Genomic DNA, 22,221 nt, shown 5'->3' on the forward strand with positions numbered 1-22,221 from the left:
AAACCTACCCCACGGAGTAAATCGATGTACTCACCATCAGAAGTGTGGAGTGTGCTGTTAATGTGATTGTTACTCTGATAAACCAATCCTGTGGGGCCATTTACTTGGTTCATCAACCCAGACAAGATCGGAGAGTTGTCAAAAGAGCGATTTGACAACTGGTTGAGTTGATCCTGAAAACAGACAAAAGATGATGCAAAAATTCAGTGGAAAAGGATTTTTTTTTTCAAGTGGACCTAAAGGATAAAACATTCCTCGATGGGGGAAAAAAATAAGCGAGAATGCATACTTTAAAGTTGGGAAAGTCATACAATGACAAAGAAGACAACTGCACTTGTGTTAGGCCTCTTAAGATGCTGATGAAAACAAATCAGGCATTTCAGCGTTGTGATATATTTTTGTCTGTTTCATGAAAGTTCTTTGGGAATTTGATTAGCATATATTCATAGTTTGTCTGGTAAGCAGAAACTCTGATAATTAACATATATGCATATGCATGTTTTTTTGTGTCTGTCTCTCTTATGAAAAAGAAGTCAAACAAATATCCAAAAAGATTGTCTGTAATAGCTTTCAAATCTCTTCATTTCTTCCCTAAACACATCAATATTGACTGACATACTTTGGAAATGCAGTCGTAAAGTCTTCATATAAGAGGACAGCACTTTCTTTTTTTACATTTGGTTGTTTTGTGTGATAATTGATCTCCATTTACAATTCAGATCTTAACATTGTTATGCTAAGCAGCCTTTTGTACACAGCCTGTATTTCTTAAGCAAACATAATATCTGTAACCAAAGGGCTTGGGTATATTTCAAGCGTTCAGGCTACACTACATAAAATGCCTAGGGGCAGACAAAGTCACCATGTTGAATTTTAATCATTTGGGTTTGAAATATGGCTGGACAATTTTAAGATTGAATTTGTAGTTCGAACCAAAAAAAAAAAAAACTCTGATCAGTGTTGACATTAAATAATAGTGAGTTTGATGCTTTTCAACTGGTTTATTAAACCACACTTAACACAAAATGTTTAGACAAAAATCTCCTTTTCCAAACACCTGCTAAATACTGTTTATACAAAATGGAAGATCCCATTCACGCCCTAATAAACATTATCGCTGAATTCCTCTTTTTCACTTTCAAAACTATTCAAACAAAAACAACGCCTTGGAGCATTTTTAATTGAGATTCATTAAAAGAACCAGTTGAAAAAGAGAAAATAGCATCTCTATTTTTAACCATTAATCCTTACAAGGGTGGAGCTAATCATCTTTTTTTTTTTACATACTTAAGATGAATGTATTATTTAGGCCTATTTAAGCTTATACATCTTAGCGATCATTGCCTGGGTGCGTGCATATGGTTTGGTGGTATGGTGGTTTCTATCAGAGAATTTTTGGAACATGCACAAAGAAAAGATGAAGGGAGGAGAAAAGAGCGCTACAGGGTCGAGTTAAATGTGAAAAAAATGAAATGTGCTAAAGATAAAGACATTATAGTGAAGGGGAAGGGTAAAAAGAGTTTACATGAGAAAAGCTGCCATGTTTTTGTCTATTAATGTTCGATCTTTCCCAAAAAAAAATGGTTTAAACATTACTGATTCTACATTAATTAGGCTGCAGTTATATATTTTACATAATTGTTATTTCCACCACGTCCCTTGTGTTTGCAAAATATCGACAGCGCAGAAAAAAAGGGATTTGCACAAGCATTTTGTGCATGACATACATCATCTCCGTTCAATAAAATCCCCTAAAACCAATGCAAAAAACAAAAATGGATGTACATTCTATCAAAGCTCAGTGTGTGTGTATAAGGCCCTTGATAGATTCCACACAGCGATACAGACTGGATCTGCTGAATAGCAGCTAGTCTGAAAAGAATATCTTTTTACTTGTAAAGAAAGGAGATAGAGGTGAGAGATGAACATCGAGCCACATGTGCATGCTCACAAAAGCACAAGGACAAAGGCAGTGCAAATGCTCTTTTGCAGTTAGCTGGTAAGCGCAAAAAAAAGGAAAGCAGAGAGACAAGTGTCAAGTATAAATGGAGCTAAGAGCATTGTGGAAAAAGGCAGTCAACGGCTTGTGAAATAAGATTTTTTACTTTAATCCGTAGGGGGTGAAGAGATGGGAAAAGGAAACAAAGAAAAAAGGAAATCAATTTAGCTGTTTAGTGATTGACATTTTTACCTTCACAACTCTCATAACCACAAGCTGGATGGTCCCTCTTACGTTTCCCCCATGTGACATGGAGCGGCGGAGTGTCTCCATGGCCACATGATTGGAGCAGCCAAGCAGCGACTCGCCATTTACGGCGACAAGCTGGTCATTGACGCGTAGGCGTCCATCCTGAACAACAGGTTGTAAGATACAATTAGCTTCCGAGTGCGATTATGTTGTTTCATTTCATAATGCTTCTTTGTTACACTTAACTCTAAGACAGTGGTTGTCAAAGTGTGATAAGAAAAATACCAAAGGTGGTACACAAGCACCCTCTAGTGCAAGAATGTTAAATTAATCTTTGCAGGCTACATCGTAATTGTTTTGTTTCTGCCAATTAAAGTTGCTAACCTTTATCAATTGATTCGACGAGAAATTTTATAATCAATTCATTAAGACGGAAAACGTTGACCTAAAACTTGTTTGAATCGTGTTAAATTTTGTCTACCGAATTTTGCACTATTTACCGTAAATTATTTGGGAATCACATCTTAGGGAGGAAAAAAAAACACCTGAGATATAAATGAATTTCATTAAAGGATATTCACCTTGTAAGCAGCTCCTCCGTGTATAATGGATTTGATGAAAATCCCCAAGTCCTCGCCAGTCTCTCTTGACTTGTTTCCTTTGAGGCTGACACCAAGCCCTGCTGAGCCAGAGTCATTGAGAGCCACCTCAAACATCAGTTGCTCTTTTCCATTTTCTAAAATGACGCCATGCTCACGGGGCCGATCTTCTTTCTAAAAGTGAGAGGAAAACAGAAAAAGAGTAAGTTCAGTTTAATATTGGATTTAAGAAAAAAAACAGTCACCCAAAATGACCTTTCCTTCATTCTTTTCAACACCTGTTCCCCACAGGATTTAAACAACAACAAATGAGAGCAGAATAGCCCTTTTCACTCAAAATTGCAATTCTGATACTAAAAAAAAAATAATAAAAAATAAAAAAAATCACGAAAGAAGGCTTAAACAAAGCCCCTTTAAAAAAGTACTGTACTATTGATCCAAAGACTATCCATGGTTTACAAAGGTCTGTTCCTATGGTTTCAAAATACACCAATTAGAAGCCAGTTAGTTCAGTTCAGTATTTGCCCCTGACAGCAATATCACCACCAGTAGCAGTAAATGAGTTAAAATCTTTCTTGCCATCTTATCACTGCAAAATGTTCTGACAAAAAAATAAACAACAAAAATATAAAAACTTTACTGACAGGAACAGCCTGTTCCTTCCCCATGGCCGTGCTTGCTTTTTTTCATCAACAAGGTTCCCCCCAAAGCTACAACGGAGCGTATGTTAATCATTCTGTAAAGCTGGACAAAGCACAGCAGAACATTCATCATCAAAGTACAGTAAGCACATGTTCCCAAGCAACGGAACCATTTCCATTTGCAAGTTGCCTGCAGTTACAACCAGTACAGGGATAATCTGTCAGTCCTCAGCCTCAGGTGAATGCAGACATAATAGGCATCCATCATGTAGCAATTGCAAATGGAATGTGTGCTGACAAGTAAAAAGGTTCAACAAGATGCGAGATGGACCTTTTCAGGCTGACGTGGTGGAGATAGCCTTAGAAATGAAGCTGGGGTGAAACATTTTCTTTTAAAATATATACAAAAGCACTATATTTGTCCCATTTACTGACTGATAACTATGTGGTGGCTATGTTGGGTGGTTGACAATCAACCTACCAAAATTGAACATGTACATTACATTTGAACTTGTCCATTTGGCAATTGATTTTCAATTTCTGTTATTGAATTGAATTGAATGTTATGTAGGCTTAAAGAAAGGCAAAATTGACTATTTTTTTTACTTTTTATTTATTATTTGGCAGGGTTGGTCACAAGACTATGGTTTTGGAATTTAGCAATTAATTCTATTCACTTTAAAATTAATTTAAGAATAAATTATATTAATTTGATGTTGCTATACAGTACAGGCTTTAGAAAATACTTTGGTTAAGATAATATTTCTCCCTGATCAGACCAACAGTCTAGACAGGATAGGAGGCGACAACCCCAGCCAGAAAGGATAAACATTAGAAAGAACTGCTGACAGATAATGGAACAGCAACCATTACATTTTACAAGAAACTGTCTTATTATCACCGGATTATATTTCATCATTCTAAATACTCGTAATATCTTATCCATGAATTGAACATGTTTCTAAAAAGCAAAATACATGGTTTTGTGGTACATTATAAAGAAGTTAAACCTACACTTGTAATGTAATAATTTTATGTTTTTTTATCCTTAATATTACTTTACTCTCCTAATACTATGTTACCCCAGAATCAGTTTTGTATTCACACAGATCTTACGTCCCTAAAAGTCACGTTTTTCCTCAGTAAAAGCTCTCAAAGTCTCCCCTCCTTCTCCATCAGCAGTAATGGTGTTTTTTTTTTTTTAAGTAGAGTATTATCATTTCACGGTATGCATTTTTTTTATAATGTATTATTATCTGGAGCTAAGTACTTTGACCTAAATTCTGATTGCTTGTAGATATTATCATATGATGGCAAGAAAATCTGTCTTTTGGCCAAATGTTAAACAATGGCTTTGGGTTAATTTGCGTATTTACATATTTTTTGTATGCTTGCATGATTTTGTTTTGGCTCTTATAGGTACTCTATCAAATGCATCTCATTGAAGACAAGATCTTTTAAAGTGAACTTCCCCAAGCTAGTCGTTTTACATTTAAATGGCTTCCCGCTATGATGGATCAGCTGGATTATGTACCATTAACAGGTCTCAGTGTGTGGAGTAGTGTGTTTGTTATTCATTAAACTAAGCATGACCGACCTCACATAAATTAGTTACACCAGTCAACTAAAACACAAATAATTAAGACGTGTCAAATACAAATGAAACACAAAATATCACAAATGTGTTCATTTGGCTGACAATAGTTACTTGTATATTAAGCAATATGTCTTTTTAATTGTTTATGCTTTTAACTATTCCATTTGTGTCTCCCTAAATGAGGCGGTTATTGTCAAATCATTTGTCACACTTTCACAACAATTACCTTAATGCCAATGCCAAAGAGTAAAAGGTCCAACAAGGACCTCAGTTTAAAACTGAGAATTATCTTTTTTATTTTAAATGTACGGCCTAAAGGGGAAAAAGGTAGACCAATAAGAAAAATGGAATGATTTACGGCGAGTGCAAAGTTGGATCTTTTAATAGCACTGCAATTATCTTCCATTTCGCATATATAAAATGTCAGAGCGGAAAATGCATGGGCAAACATAATCTACCCTCAAGAACAGTCCAAATACAAAATCTATGCTAAAAACCCCAAGCTTCAATCCCAATGGCTCAGTTGAGAACGATGCAGGATCATGTTTTCATCTTAACTTCTTTTTGACTTTTCCTTTTTCTTGCTTGTTGAAGTCCATGTGTTTTATGTTAGTTACACATATGTTAAAAATCCGTTTCGCACCCATTGAACCAGTTGGATAATCTGAACTGCTGCTACACAAGTGTTAGAATAAGATTTTAGTAGCTAAAATTAAATAATTGTTTGTATTAATTAAATAATATCAGTTTTATGGATTACTAGTGGAAATGGAAGCACTGGTATTGCATGCATTGATGTTGATTCGACAATTTGTTAACATTTTGTTTTAAAATAAAACTACATGAAGCCAATGACGAATGTACCAATAAAAGTGATTTAACAGGGCCAGGAAACAACAAAGAAGAATTCTAATCCGACATCCTCTGAGAGAATGGAACCTCCTACAGAAACGAGAATTAGCCTTGGTGTTTGCATGTGGTGTGTATGTGGACAGGTCTCTAAGGGAATATAACAGATGGCGAAATGTATATGATTGGTATCATGAGGTCACAACAGTGACATGACCATTGAAAAGAAACATACACAGTAGTGATGTCAAGTATGAGAGAGCAGAATAAATCAAATCAATATGCTGTCCTAATACTTTGTGGATGTGTGTTAAAGTCAAATCAATATACTGAAATTTAAGAATGACGTTTTACAGATGTGTTTACATATGTACAGTGGTCATTAAAATAATTTTATGGTTAGGTAAATGTGACTGGGCGCCAGTATGTGTTTTTTCTGCAGAAATAAAGTAATGTGTTTGTAGTACATCGAACACAGATGTTAGCATACAACAGCAGATGGTGGTCTAAAGTAAAACATCGCCAGTGGGGGGAGGAGATCGGAAAGCGGCATCCATTGCGGCATCGTAGTTCTGGCTCAATATTCCGTGCCCAATCAACCAGCCGTGATATAGCCATATCATGCAAGTAATAGGCAGCCATTGATGGCCAAAGACATCCAATCCATTTTGAGTTGAAGTGATGGCAGTGATCATTCATTGCCAGTCTCTCTCAGTGAAGTGATTGGACGTCTATCTCTGTCAATGGGATTGACAATCATTTTCTATTTGTAGTCTGGAGTCACTGAATAATCATGTCCAAAACTAACAACCACGCGCACGACTACTTTATTGACATGTTCAAGCTGACCTAAGCTCTTCTATGAGAAATTGCAGTTTGCTCGTATAATTAATCAGTTCTCACGATTAACTGTAATAGAGAGTCAATCCTTTCATTTTTCACAATCATTCTTCAATTTCCAGTCTCCCAGCCGAGCCTCATCGATCTGCTTTTTTCCAATTCAAATAATCACTGTGTTCCCCTTTTCCAAGATAACATTTGCATTTTCATTTGTCAAAGACTAAACTGCATATTTTTGTGGTCCCAAATACCTCCTCTGAAGGAACAGAGCTGTGAAATTATTGAATATGTAAAGCCTCAAAGGCAAAAACAGCCCTTGAACTCCTTACCTGTAAAAAAAAGTGGCATCTCCAAACTCTTCCATAGTATTAATGGATTAATAATAAATGAATTTTTGCAAGTGAAAATCATCCCAGAAGTAGATTCATTATCTGAACAGAGTTGCCCTCTTAAGACTACATTAAAGTAATGTACTATTCTATACTACTCTTCATAATAGTTATAATTTGTATGCATTGTCCACTACAATTTTAATTAAGCCCTGGATGAAAACCAAAAGACTGTTTTTATGTCATTTCACAAAGCAAGGTTGAAAACCGTTTACAAGAAAAAAAATAAAGAAAAAAGATAAGAAAGGGAATTAATTAATAGGCCTTTTATTCAGTGCGAACCCACCAATGATGTAATAACACTACTATGCACCACACAATCACATGTCATCCTTAATGACATTAGTTACTGTATGTTTTCTCATAAGCTGCCTTTGTATACTAAATAAATAGTGATACTGCTGATCAGAAACATAATTTTGATTGGTGGAAGAAGTCATTTGGTCTTCAAATATAGCATTAATTAGACCTTACCATCTCGCGGGGAAGAAAAATGTCCTCCTGCCGTAGAACCACAAGACGCACACTTTCTCCATGCCGAGTGCTGCGTAGCATGCACACAAGTTCTTCTTGACCAACACCTGTAATATCTACGCCGTTGACCTAGAAACACAGAAGACAAAAAAACTAGCATAAAAATCAGGAATTTCAAACAGTGAAGCAAAAAAATGTTTTGTTCAGTGACTATTTGAACCTCTAAGATGCGGTCTCCCGATTGCAAGCGTCCATCTTTGACCGCCGCTCCACGTGGAAGAATGTTTTTGACAAGGATTGGACCTGGACTGTGGACTGAAGAATCTCTGGTTACGACTGTAAATCCAAGACCTTCTGAACCTGGAACAGTGAGATAGGATACTTTTATTCAAGTAGGAATGATGTGAGCACAAGTCACACAGTAGAAAACAATGAACGCATTAATCATTTTTAAACTAACTTTAGTCAAGTAAAAAAAAAAAAAACATTTTGTTGAGAGTCAGCAGTGAGTCACTGTCAATTGAGAGAGAACATTTTTTGATGGAAATTTATGAAACAAATCTATTTATGCCAGCAATGTATAATGGAGAAGAAAAAAAACAATGAAATGGTTTTCCGGTTTTCCGATGACAGAAGGTACTTACAGTACCTGTGCAAAGCAGATACAGAACAAGCTGTGGGATCCTTTAATTGTATTGGCACTGGCAGATTTCCTAAATTTGTTAGTCAATTTGTCAATTTGAGGCATGTTAACATTATTTCAGGACATTAACATTTTTGCTGGCGGCACATTGTCCAAGTGTTTAGCGCGTCTGCCTCGCAGGTCTGAGATTGAGGGTTCAATCCCTGGTGGGTTCCAACCTTTCTGTGTGGAGTTTGCATTTTCACCCTGTGCTTGTGTTGTTTTTCTCCGGGTACTCTGGTTTTCTCATACATCCCAAAACATTACAAAAAACATATTGGATGGATGAGAGTGAGCGTGAAATGTTATCTTTCTCCTCGTGCTCGTGGTTTGGCTGGCAGCCAATTCAGGATGGGCAATTTCTTACCCATTCCCAAAGTTGTAGGAGAACTGGAGAACTAGATATTTTAATGGTAAAATGTGAAACCACATCTGTTTACGGCTTTTAATTTTGTTGTTGTTGAATAAAACCATCCAAAAAGAGAGCAGCAAAACGGTTTCTCATCTACTGCAGTTGTTACTGGGTAGACAAGCAAAAACAATGTGACTGACCATTTGGCATTTTATATGGTGGTGAGGTGAGAAAATTACTTCAGGTTGATTGCCAGCAAACTTTTGGCTCTATGCTTTGTGCTGCACATAAGATATAACTCAGTTCATTGCTGTAAAACAGTGGCTCGTATCTGCAAAGAGTTCATGTGTGGGGCAAAAAATAAAGGAGTGGGGTGCAGTATAGAACTGTAAAGCATAAATGAGGTCTAAGTCTTACGCAGTAGAAGACTGAATGTTCTGGAAAGAGAAGTGAGGAAGATTAAAATACTAATCAGTGGAAAACAGGCTGAGGCGCGCGTACACGCACACAATGTGTAGGAAAGCACTCAAACATGAATGCCAATGCCCAATACACAGAGACCAGTTGTGTGTTTTATAGACCTCATTTAGTCCGGTCCCTTTAGCAGTGCCAAGTCAGCAGTTTGGTCTGCTATGAATTCATATCAGCAGAAATGAACAGATCAATAAAGACTTAATAGACCTTGAAGAGAACAAGTCAAAAAGATGAAGAGAGGAAAGAAAACCAGGGATAAGAGAGAGAGGAGGAAAAAGGCAACAACATTGAACACAATCTAAGATGTGTGAGAGATGAATAGGATCAATAGTAACATGAACGTCATCAATAATGGCTACAATGAATTATCTCAGGAAACTGATAGAATTAAGTTTTTGACTACATTCGCATTTTAAAATGATTCAGTGTGACCATAGGTAATTCGATTTTTTTCAGAAGCCATAAAATGTAATGAAAAATATTGTGCGGCAAGTCTCACCTTTCTTAAGGTCAATTTTCAGTCTCCTGCCACCTTTCTTATTGGCCATCAAGCTGGACAGGACAGGGCTTTTTTCAGAAAATGAGCTCTCACTCCCTCCTTTCATCCTCTACATAGAGAAAAATATATATAAACACCATTACAGGAAATGAAATGTATTGAAAAGGTATATGTATTGGTTAAGAACTTAGTAAAGTAGTTCCTATTTTTTGTTTGTTTGTTTTCTTCTGTGCTGAGATGGAATTACTTGGAATAGAAGAAGTTAAGACTCACAGCAGTTTCTAGAGAGTTTGAGTCCTCTGCCACTCGTACAACTGCACTCTCTTGAGGCTTAAACACAGGTTTAGCTTTGACAGGCGGTGGTAGTTCTTTAGTTTTGGGAATTCGGGGACTGCTGTCAGGCGCGCCATTGTTGCTAAACAGCTGACCTATCAAACCCTTCTCAAAGCGTTCTCGGTTGGATGAGGGGAGTACTTCCAAACACACCACGGGGGAGTGCATTGCCTGCCGAAAGATTTCTTGGGCTCTAAGAAAGGAAAATGGATACAAAAGCGAGGAAAAATACACAATGTATCATTAGAGATAAAAAAAAAAAAGACTAAATAATCATAACAAGCTCTTGTATCAAACAATATAAAAATGACCAGAATAAACCGAATGTGTTGATGTGTTAAATTGAAGTAAAAGTTACAGCTTTGTAGTAAACTAACTGGGTAAAAGTCTTGTCCTTGAGATCGGTATTGTTGATCTTGACGATGCACTCCTCCTCCTGGAATAAGGCTTCCTTATATGAGCGACTTTCTTCTTCCACTCCACGTATGTACAAACCGAGAGATCTGTAGGTAGTCAATGCAAAGAATTTCATCAAATATAAAAACTTTTGTCTTATTTAGGTTTATTTGGGATAACTCACCGTCCACTAAGAGATGAGCAGTAAGGAACCACATGGATTCCCAAAGGACTGTCTCCACCTATGATCTCCACCATCCTGGTCAGACTACATAAATTAAAAGATGAATTACTTAACCATTTAATTCATGAAAGTGACTATATAACAAAATCTTTCATCCAACCAAGAAAGAAAAAATACTCCATTTTATTTCATTGGGAGTCATCTAAATAACACCTGTTGCATGTGTTGAATTTGGCCAATAATGTCTTCTTATCTCCTCTCTGTTTGTCATCTATGAATGTGTGCCTTCCTAAAATAAATGATTCACATGTGAATCGGGTTTATGTTGCGCCTGTTTAAATTGGAGTGCTTGTGAAAGTCTTTGTTTGATTAATTTATCTATCAGAGCGCAGCCAATAATCCGTACTTGCCCTTCTCCTTCTGCATGTCTGTGTTATCTTTTTCCAAAGGTTTGCACCAACTAAGTTTCTTGCTCTGTAGCTACAACCTCAATTATGTCTCTAACGCCATCTGCTCCTTTGTTGTGGCCTCTCCTAAAACCCCCCGCCCATCCGAAAGAACCGAGTGGTAGGTATGATGAGAGACTTCAGAGGGAGGATTGTGAATCGTGGTTGCTAACGAATGGTAAGTGATCATTATCTTGTTTGTCTTCTAATGTATAAACAAATGAAGCTAATGCTGTCCGATCAGCATTGCACAAAGTGAAGGTGAAACAAGACAGCTTACTGGTAAACAGTATGTGACAACTTGTCATTAAATCCTGCAAGGATGAGTTTCAACTCATGCAATTTGCAATGTGTATTAAATAATTCAATGTTTAGGACATGAGATTATCCATAGCATTTATCTGTTGCCTTAGAAACCTGGCTTTTTAATGGATAAAGGTTAAATGATACCCAAGTTTTCCTCTACTTACAAAATTAATTGGTTGCAGAAGTTTTTTCGTAAGTAGAGGCATATTATATATTGAATTTCATAGTACAATTTCTTTTTTACAGTAATCGTGGCTGCAAAAAAGTCATCCGACTGTTTGTACAGTCTAAATAGTGCATCTATGTCATTTTGATCAAAGGATCTAAATAATATATATGATTTTGCATATATATATTCAAAAAGAGTAATTATGTGTGCAAAAAATTATACAGAATGATATAGAGACGGAAGAAAAACAGGGCAGAAGTAAATGAGTACTGTAAGCTAGATAAAGTTAAATGAAGCACTGAATTAATTAGACAAAGCTAATGAATTAAATTAATATGACTGGGGGGAGGTCTCCCCCAAACTATGTCTTCCTGCAGCTTTTGCTCTGATTTCTTACACTCTTACAAGAACACAAAATCAAGTACTTTAGATGTATTTGCATTTCTTTTTGATATGTTTGATAAAAGTACTAATGAAGACACGGGGAAATTGGGTTTTGGAAAAAGAAATAGGCCTATACAAAAGTAAAAAGAAACAAATACACTTTTAGGCCACGCATACACACTGAGACAGATGAAAAGAGCAGGTGTTCTCCACCTGCCACTTCTCTGATGCTTGACATGAAAGACAGAGGACAAATTGCACAAAAACCGTACATTTCATTACAAAACAGCGCTTTTCCATCTAGTCATCTCGGTTCTAATGAATTGAATGGATTCTTTTCTTTTCCTCCCACATTTTTACAATCTGATCTTCAAAGTGCAACACACCAAATGGGAGTTTAGTGAATAGCAGGAAAAATGTTAATGTCATGCAAAATGATAATGTATGCAGGTAGAGACAAAAAAATGAATAATCTATCATTTTCAATGAATATTCACTATTCTTTTTTCCTCCCACACATTATGCGATTTTGGGGCCTTTATTGTTTACACGCATAACTGTTTACAGTATATGTGTGGTTTCAGTGCCATTGACGGCGACAGGCGTCCAATCGGATTTGATCTGGAATATTTTGTCAGTGAACGATTGCTCAAAATTCATATTTATTCCATGTGATGACTCGAGGAAAACTCCACATATACTCAAAAAAGAAAACGAGCATCTCACGTCTGAAAAATGAAAAATGTCTGTGATAAACAATAAAAAGATCACGTCAAAACACTTTTTATGAAGCATGCCAAACCTTTGCCTCCTACTTTTCAGAAACAGCTTCCAGGAAGAAGTATGTGGCCTTACTAGCAAAAAGCCATTCCAAAAAACAATTTGCAGTAAATCTAATTTTCCCAGATGAAAATGACGTTTTTATTCAAATGTAAAGCTATCTTCTTGGTCTTGTGATTTAAATTATGATAAGCTAACAGTGTACTTACAGTAGGTGATGTGCAAATATGCAAGTACGCATTCCGGCAGCACATCAGTGACTCAAACACAAACACATAAACATTGATTTAAAGAGCACTTTGCTGTTCTAATATGTACAGCCAGACCTGCTCTATAGTTTCTGATATTCTGCAATTTCAAGGCTCGTTTCACAGACAAGCATAGAAGGCACTAAATCACTTTTACATTACTTAATGCTGAGACTTGTCTTATTGCAGTGGTGGTCGCTGCAAGGAATAGTAAACATAACCATTGCAATTCCTTACTGAATAAAATCACCATGAGATTTCTATATAGTATTCAATTAACCTAAAAAAAAATCATGAATAACAGAATCCTTGGTAGGATTGAAGGACAGACGAGATGCTTTTACCAATGCTCACCATGCAGACCTAAACTTTTGATTATTAACCAGAGCTGCCTAATTTAGTATTTGGAGTAGCGACTGCTGAATGACTCCCATGGGAAATTTTCAGTGAATGTGTGCGACCTTGTTTTGCTCTTTCATAGTGGGCTAATGATGGAGAGGGTTTATACTAACTGTTGCTGTAAAGGCCTTGATCTACATTAGATGATGAATGGAGATGGTTAAGTAGGACACAAAAACAGTGAAAAAGCATACTGAAAAAAAGGCTTGTTTTTTTTTACACAATATTTAAAAACCAGGACATGTCCAGACAAACATATCTACTTTGACATTTCATTTTTCTTTTATATTTGTGGAAGCTTATGTGATATAACTCAAACAGAATCAAACATCATTATTATTTGCAAATGGCCTTTGGTACTGTTTAGCTGTAAATAATATTTATGAATTTATTTTACATGAAGGTGGACACTAAAAAGACTGAACATGCACATACTGACCTGTCATTGACGGCATATTTGACTTGTGGTCTGGCAACAGGACTTGCAATCTGTTGAGGAAGCCCAAAAAGACATAGTGTTTAGTTAACTGTTTGGGTATCCTGAAGAACCATGCTGCCCCTCAGAGGTCATTTTGTTTTGGGGGGAAAAAAACCCACTATAGTCTCCAGAGACCTCGTTATGTGTGTGATGTGTGCAGTGTGTTGTTGTGCGGATAGCAAATAGAAGCAAAATAGGCAAGCGTATATTTGCTTGGTCTGTTTATCGTCATATGAACCATCTTTCATATTTATAAAAGGTTCAGATGTCACACCCTCGCTGAAGATGTCATATAGAACGAGCCGTGAAATGAAAGTAGGTGAGAACTCCATAGTAGCACCGACAGTGATTGACAGTTTACACATTGGCTACATATGCTTGGGCTTTGGTGACTTGAAAAACAATTAGCCTGGCTATGAAGCAGACGCTGTCGTATTAGTTTAATTACTGGCAGAGTGGCAGGTAACATTCATTATCCTAACACCTTCACCAGATTAGTAAGCACTGAAATACAGTATTAATTGGAAAGTCTATCAGTGCATAATTGTATGTCTCATTTAGTGGAGAAACGGCTCTCTGAAGTCATTACCAAGTGCCAATAACTTAGTATCCAACCAAACAGTGGCTTGAAAAATGTTGATGAATAAAATTGCAATATGATTGATATTAACCTTATGCATTAAATGGAAAGCACATATAAATCATTATGCATTTAAGTTTTAAAAAATAACTAGTTATGTTGCTATTCACATATTTGAACCAAATGTGTATGGAAAATTAGGGTCTGCAGCTTGCATTTCTAATTCAATAATTACTGAGATTCAGCTAACCGTAAACCACTCAGTAGTGATGAATTTGCAAGAGAGCTATTAAAAAAAATGAAAAAAATCACACATCATTTTTCCCCCTCAGTGATGGATAATGCTATTTTAACTAAATAGCACATGAAAAATGGGTTACACGCAGTTTGTCTTCTTAGTCAAAGTGAAAAATAGTGCATTAAAAAAGACATTTTTGCTGACCCTTGACATGTATGAGTAATGTAGTCATTTTTCTAAAATCATGCGGCATGCACACAAAAAAAAACAGACACACACCTTAAGCAAAGTGCTGTCTGATTAATAAGAACTGTATAACATTCTACTCCCAAATGTATTCCAGGAGAGAGTGAATATTCCCAGTCTGATTAACACATCGTAACTATTCTGCCACTGTGCCGCACACTACGTTTTCACCAAGAAAGAGAACACAGCAAGGGATCAACTGCAAGAACATTATTTTCTTCCCTTCCTTTCCTGCTCTTACTGAAAAGCTAAGTGACATTTCAAACAATTACGCTGGGCCATTACCTCCACCTCAACCTGAACAGATGGACAAGTAACTTTATGTGGTGACATGAGACACACAGAACGTAAAAGGGGAAAAAAACAAGAGTAGCAAAATTATATTTAAAAAAGAATCTAATATTTGATCATTCTAGGAAATTGTCACATTCTAAGGGAGAAGTCTTAAGAGGGGAAAAAACCCTTTCGCAAGAACAAAGATGGAAGATATAAACAATGTAACATAGAGCTCAAGAGAACATAGACACGTTTTGAAATCCCCTTGGGGAGACTTTGGCAGCAGAACAAGAAGTGATGCAGGCTGTCCACCAACATCCCTGACCCAGAGCTGAAGCTGTTCTATAACAAGGCAGCTAAACCGAGCACCCACCCCTCATTTAGCTCTCTTTTACAGTCATCAGTGTTATTGTGTTTCACAGTGCACTGAATGCCCCTGCAAGGCGGCAAAATCTATTTCCCTTCACTAACCACGTTTATAAAATTCTGGAAGAAGAATTGCATTGATTATTTTCTGCTTGTGGCCTAAAAAATGACATACATAAGGGTATTATAAAATGCACGATTGTTAGTTAATGTGCTCTAGTTATGTTGGTTGACTCAATTGTGAATGGTGAATATGTTGTCTATATTTATGGTGCATATTTGAATGTACAAAATTCAGAGTTTTTGTTTGTTTGTTTTAAGCAACAAAGACAGCATATGTTGCTGTTTTACCTCAGGGAAAATGTAATTTATGAGGGAAAAAAATAGTCAATGCTATATTTAGAAACAGATGTGTCATACTTTTACTGCAATATTACCTCTTTCACTGCCAATAATGCCAATAGATTCCATCCTCACCCGGTTCTGATAGATTGGACGTCAATCACCGTAGATGCATACATGCTTACTAATATCAGTGATATGGACAAACTTCAGTGAAAAAAAACAAATCCCCTCCCCCTAAAAGAACTATACTAAATAAACACACAGTTCTACAGGGATTACCGGCTTGTAAAAGAAAAAAAAAACTTGTCCAGTGAGAAATCTCAAGAGGCTCACCACTCAGGAGCCCAATCAGCCATGAAGGGCCTTTCAAAAGACATCTTGTGGGATTTGCCTTCTCCAACCATGTTCGGATAATAACTGACACTACCATAACAAGCACTTACAACTGAAACAAAGATATTCTAATTATGGTATATGTGGTTCTAAGGATTTATGATATTAAGAAAACCCCCAAAATGCCTGGGCTAGATGGAGTGTGTGTACAGTATTAATGGATATAATCCCAATGGAAGGTTTAAGGTTGTCAGGATTTCAAATGATGAAACTGGCGAAGATTTTGAGAGAAATATCTTAAACTGTCAATTTCTTACCATCACAGAAGCATCTTCTTTGTGGGCGGGTTCAATCTCTGCTGACTGCGTGCCAAGAGCTGGATCGCTGCTACTTCTCACTAGCAAGGGAGTGTCTGTGTAAAATTCAAGGCACATTATGGAGATGTTGTTTTCATTGGTATGCATATATATATAAATCAAAATAAAATGTTGATTAACGGGAAAAACTGTCCAAAATAATAAATCAGTCACGTGAGTCTTGGTAGTTCCGTGGAGAATTGAATGGCAGAACATTATATGAGTGAACAGCCGTGAACAAATGAAAACAGATATTTTCTGGGGTCATTTATTGATTGTAACAAAAAGGACCCTTGGTTCTCTTAAGAGTGTCTAGGGCTAAGGATTGCATCAATGCCACAATCAATGTATTCTTCCACTCAATGGCAATGAAAGAGAATACTTGGCAGAGAGACAACATGATAAAGAATGAAAAATAAAAGCAGCAGCTAATTTTAGAAGACGTTTTGTGTAATGAAAGCATCAACAAGTATCTGACAAGGGGCAAAAAGGTTTTACGAATTTACACTAATGGACTCAGCAAGATACAACATTTTCCTATATTCATTTTAGGAAGTATCGAGTGAAAAAATGAGGAAGATATGCATTGAATGCAGAAGACAACAGAAATTTGAGAAGACATGAGAGAAGCTGTTAGGAAGCGAAAGTTGTTCAATAGTATGAGTAGTAGACTGAGGCCTAACTCTGACCTTCTCACGCTGACAGTAATAGTCTCCAAAGCGCTGTTACCTCTAATCTTCCATGACAACCACACATTACCTCTAATCTCTCCTGCCAGGCAACCATACTGAAACAGACTAAACTTCCTGTCTTAACAGTGTCTGGGACTGAACTCCTAAGGCATCTTCTCAACCTCAAAAAGTTTAACATCCTCAAATTGCATTGCTCTTAAGGAAGTTAGAAGATTACCGTTATTTTCGGACAATAAATTGCACTTTTTTTTCATTGTTTTGCGAGGCCAGCAGTATATAGTACTTAGCTGATACCTATATATTTGTTCCACACTGAGGGCCAGAAAACAAACAACTATTTAGCATACTGTTCTTCCTTTTGTATTAATTATTATCTTTCAAAAACGCAACATGTTCCGTCGCAACTAACAAACACAATATGATAAAGTTTTTCCATTAAATTATTGATTAAATGATTAACATCATTTGTTCTATCACAACACTTTTGAAAACACTGAATACATAGAGGTACGCAGACAGGTAGCTTTGTTATCTACCATTAGAAAGGATTCTAATTGGTCAAACTCTAAAAAAAATGTTTACAATTCTTACTTGACTTGAGTGCTGATGAATTTACTTCTATCTCCCCTCCTGTTATTGGCTGGAAGACAGACAGCTCGGCCTGGTAGCGATCATGGTTGGGAGCGGGGCTTATGTTGGCTGCATCTCTCTCGTGGGCTTCCTGTTCCTCATAAACAGCCATCAGCTGAAAACACATAAATAAAGGATTTTAGCATTTTCAGCAATGATTCGTCAGTTATTTGTTCGGGAACCCCAATCAAACGTTACGATTTTACAAACATCGGTTATGGAAAAGGACAATGTGAATGTCCAAATGTCCTATAATTCCATGTACATCACAGCTGTATGTAAACAAATGGAAAAAAAGTATTTTTTAAACAAGGGGAGGGTTGTTAGTTACCTTACCTTGTGAATGAGAACACTATAAAGGACGTCCAAGGAGCCCAGCATTCCAACGGGAGTATGTATAACTACAATTTAGCAACTGCCTCCATTTGTGTCTGTCCTGTCCATGTGGGCAACAACCCTTCACCTCTAGCTGTTTTATATAGTGAAATTCCTGCCTATTGACCGTTGCACTGAGTCTGCGTTTAGTTAAACATGGGACAGAGCTCGTCAACGCTGGGTTCTAGGGGCCTCACAAATGCTGAATAGGCCTGTGTTTGTATGAAGCTATGGGTATATAGTGGTAGAAGAATAAAGAAAGCAGAGGTTGCCAGTAAAGCCAGAGCCTTCCTGTTGCACTATAGTGTTTGTCTGTTCATGTAATACAACAATATCAATGGGCAGAGAAATGAAATGTTTTCTGTCATTATAGTAGAGGAATGTTCATTATGATAATGTAGCCAGATACATTTTATTGGGTAGGTACCAGGTAAAACTAAACCTATAGTGATGGATACAATGACAGATGAGAAATTATTTTGAGTTTTTCTTGAGGAATGACCGATCATTGTGTCATATGAGAATATTAGCAATCTGGGTTTGTGTGTTTGTGTGTAAGATTTACAAAAGAGTCCCTCCTAGTGTGTGTAGAACACAAAGGCCATATGGAACAGCATCATGGAGTCGAGTGTAGCCCAGATGGACACATTCTGTGCTGGCAATTGAAACACAGTCAGACATTCACAGAAGGCATCGAACGGTGCTTTCGCACTTGCGAACTCTAGTTCCTCACCCCAAATCCCAATGCTCGCCACCGCCTCCAATCAATCTTGTTCGTATCTTAACGTACTCTTTTTCATTTTTTTTCCCATTTAATGAATGGTTTAGCTTAATTATACAAAGGTTCAGTCTATATCCCTCAATCCCATTTAGTCCTTTACCCAGCATTCCTTTTCTCCTTGGTCTTTTTTTGCTAGCTCTTATCTCATTCAATTACCTCAGCGCACAACAATGTATGTCTGAGTAGCTTTTGAAGTTGGAATTGCTTTCTGTCAGGTGTCACTGATTAGAACACTCCAACCCCAACGCTGATGACATGAAGTAAGCCTTTATGTGCAGCTTTCAAGGATTTGATGGTAGGTCTGTCTTGAACAAACCTTTCTCTGTATACAATGTCTATATGTATGCACTAAATATCTCACTTGTATGGGACATTTTTAATTTTTGTACACTCAAAGTCAGTAAAAAAATTCACCAGGCACAATTGTATTGGCATTTTTTATGGACAATGAAAATAATATTTTGAAAAGACCAAACCAATTTTTCTGCAAGGCTAAGCAGTTTCGATTCTCATTGAACATTTCCATCCCACTGGATAAAACACCACAACAACTGTTGGCATACCCCATCAGGCTATAAAAATTCAAATGTGCATGAGAGGTAAGAAGACCTAATATGGAGAACCTTAATGAACTGCCATGCCTTTTTAAGATTTTTTTTTTAAATAAAAATCTCTTGAAGAAACAAACAAAAGGTCACTATGGAAACAAAGACCTAGCATCACCCAGCTACATCTACAATCAACAGATTGTCAGTCTAAAGGTTAGTTTCTCTTTATATATCCGGAATCAACTGCACACAGTCATTCAGGCTTTAGCTTTCTGGCCAAATCAACCCCAGACCCCCTCTGTCTCCTACTTCACTTACCTTTTTTTTTTTTTTTTTTTTACCCAGCCGTCTAATGAATTCAATCATGTTTAAGTCACATCTTAGTGTGACCAGTCCTGATACATATGTTGACCTTCAGCAAGCAACCACAGGGGTTAATTGAGTCAAAGCGTTTACTCCACAGGAGGATGAACCAGAAATCCAGAGAGATTAAGAGATGTCGGCAATGGGTGCATTAAGAAAGCCCGAATAAGACAAATAGGTACAATTTATAAGAGCCTATGAGAAGACAAAGTAAGGGGGCAAGCGGAAAAAGGGGTTAATTGTTGGTGTGAATGGAATGAAGCACACTGGGAGACCGCTAATTAAAGAAGTGAGGAGGAGATATTGAAATATAGTCAATGTGGGCTTGATAGGGACGGTGTGTGCGAGATCGGTGCAAGGTGACAGCGAGAAGTAGCCAATCAGCAAGATACAGAACATTGATTTTAAGTGATAAGGAGAAGGGGTTAACAGGGCGATTGAAATGAAACGGAGTGAGAGGATGATGGGGTGAAAAGGAAACGGTTAATTATGAGTATAATAAACGATGAAGCCTCTAGCCTTCATGGACCTTAACTCTTAATTAAGGAAATACAGCTGCACCTGAGGTCCACCCATAATTGATGGATGCATGAAATAAGGAAATGTGGGGGAGTGTATTTGTGCAAATTGTTTTTATGGTGAAGACCACATCCTCATGGCTCCATTGTGATGATTAATTATTCTAATGAAGTATTCCAAAGTGGGGATTGTTAAAGAACATTAAAAAATATAATAATAATAAAAAAAGAAGTGGATGTTTATATCCTTAGCCCATCTGTCAGACATGATACCTTAATAAATGTATGGACAGTTATACAAAATCTAAATCAATTGGTTTTAACAGCTGTTTTAATGTTTGGAGGTGTCAAGAGTGAGATAAATAACATGATTCTCTATTTAAAGTCCGGGTTTGGAAAAAAATCTGTGTTTGTGCTTTATTTGGATTAATATTTACAGACTGATTGGTGTATAGGCCAGCACGTTAGTTTAGATTGACCTCCATTTGAACACAATCAATAAAAGAGCACAACAAGAACTTTGCACAAAAAATGTTGACAACATAAACTGATGATATATGGGACAGTAAAGTGCAGTTTACCAATGAGGTCAGAGCCCCATCCAATATAATTCACAATTCACCTAATAAATGATCTCAGAGAGTGAAAAAGTAGATCATTTATGGTCCCTCTACCCTTCTCAAGGACTAACATCTAACCCCTTCCCCACTCACATACACGCCCCACAACCATGAACAAGAATGGCCAATTACAGTTCGACATTGGAATGATGAAATGGAAAAACTATCAAAAGCATTTCAGTCTCATATGGATTGATTACAAGGGTATAAAATGGTCTATAACAATGTAACACTTTTTTATTCCTCTTTGATGATATGTTATTTTTTTCAAATATTGATTTTGTATTTCATGAAATCCTAAGAAAATTTTGTAAAACTATAGTTTCAGACCTTCTCAGTCATTTACACGATAACTTTACCACAGAAGAATAACATACAAATTGAACAGCAGGAGAAAGTCAGTATAAAAGTTTTAGGCTATACATAAATACTAAATGATTGTGGGTAAATGAAGCCATTCCAAGGTGGAGGCAATAAGGTACTATGCTTTCTTTTGGTTCAAGGTCAATATTATTCTCACCGGCTGGCCAGCCAAGATGGCAAAGGTGACCAAGAAACTGTTTGCATAGCTACACATTGGGTGTGACAGAAACCTTAGAGTGTGTGTTTGTATTTCCCGTTCATTCACTTAACCTTAGCGAGCTGACATTACACTCTCGAAAAATAAACCTCTCTAAATCTACTCGCTCTGAAAGATAGCATCTTAAAGTAAAGAACGCTTTCTCCATTCCATTTAGGATTTATTAATGAGAGCTTGAGAGGGGGGAAAAGGCACATTAAACAAAAAGTAAAATTTTAGAAAGTGCCATTTGTATTTATACATGACTGTGAAATTAATGCATTCAGCCAGCCAAGTAATATCTGGCCTGACATGCCTTTCTACCTCTATAGCCTTGTTGTACTTTGCAAGGTGAGGACACAATAACCGAGTAATTGTGAATTACATTGCACACATCGCCTCACACAGCACTAACAGCTGTCAATGTGCCCTTCTTTATGTAGTACATACAAAAAAGTCACAGTGTGTGATATCGACGTTTCACGTAATGAATGAATTGGGCCTTCCTTAATTCAAAATATGCTGTTGTGCACAGATGAAAATGTTTGTGCAGGCACAAACAGATAATGAAAACGCTATGTTACACTAATATGGCCAAAAAATATAAACATTCACATACTTCTATTTAGTAAGAACACAAATAGTGGGTGCTTGTTCACTCATTAACAGATTGAACAGGATGAAAAAA

At 36.8% G+C, this 22,221-nt stretch overlaps 1 protein-coding gene across 1 annotated transcript in view; it reads right to left on the bottom strand.

The window, feature by feature from the left end:
• The window catches only part of LOC144204423 (partitioning defective 3 homolog B-like), a 71,498-nt gene that overhangs the window by 43,169 nt on the left and 6,108 nt on the right, over positions 1–22,221 (bottom strand). Inside the window, exons 4-15 of the mRNA XM_077728418.1 lie at positions 17,731–17,884; positions 16,409–16,503; positions 13,669–13,718; positions 10,498–10,581; positions 10,295–10,420; positions 9,858–10,110; positions 9,585–9,693; positions 7,798–7,937; positions 7,578–7,706; positions 2,770–2,961; positions 2,192–2,350; positions 35–173 (exon numbers count right to left, since the gene is read on the bottom strand). Of these exons, the coding sequence (XP_077584544.1) occupies positions 35–173; positions 2,192–2,350; positions 2,770–2,961; positions 7,578–7,706; positions 7,798–7,937; positions 9,585–9,693; positions 9,858–10,110; positions 10,295–10,420; positions 10,498–10,581; positions 13,669–13,718; positions 16,409–16,503; positions 17,731–17,884 (1,630 nt within the window). The remainder of the gene's footprint in view (positions 1–34; positions 174–2,191; positions 2,351–2,769; positions 2,962–7,577; positions 7,707–7,797; positions 7,938–9,584; positions 9,694–9,857; positions 10,111–10,294; positions 10,421–10,497; positions 10,582–13,668; positions 13,719–16,408; positions 16,504–17,730; positions 17,885–22,221) is intronic.

The sequence above is a fragment of the Stigmatopora nigra genome, chromosome 11, assembly GCF_051989575.1.
Source record: "Stigmatopora nigra isolate UIUO_SnigA chromosome 11, RoL_Snig_1.1, whole genome shotgun sequence".
In the NCBI taxonomy this organism is placed as follows: Eukaryota; Metazoa; Chordata; class Actinopteri; order Syngnathiformes; family Syngnathidae; genus Stigmatopora; species Stigmatopora nigra.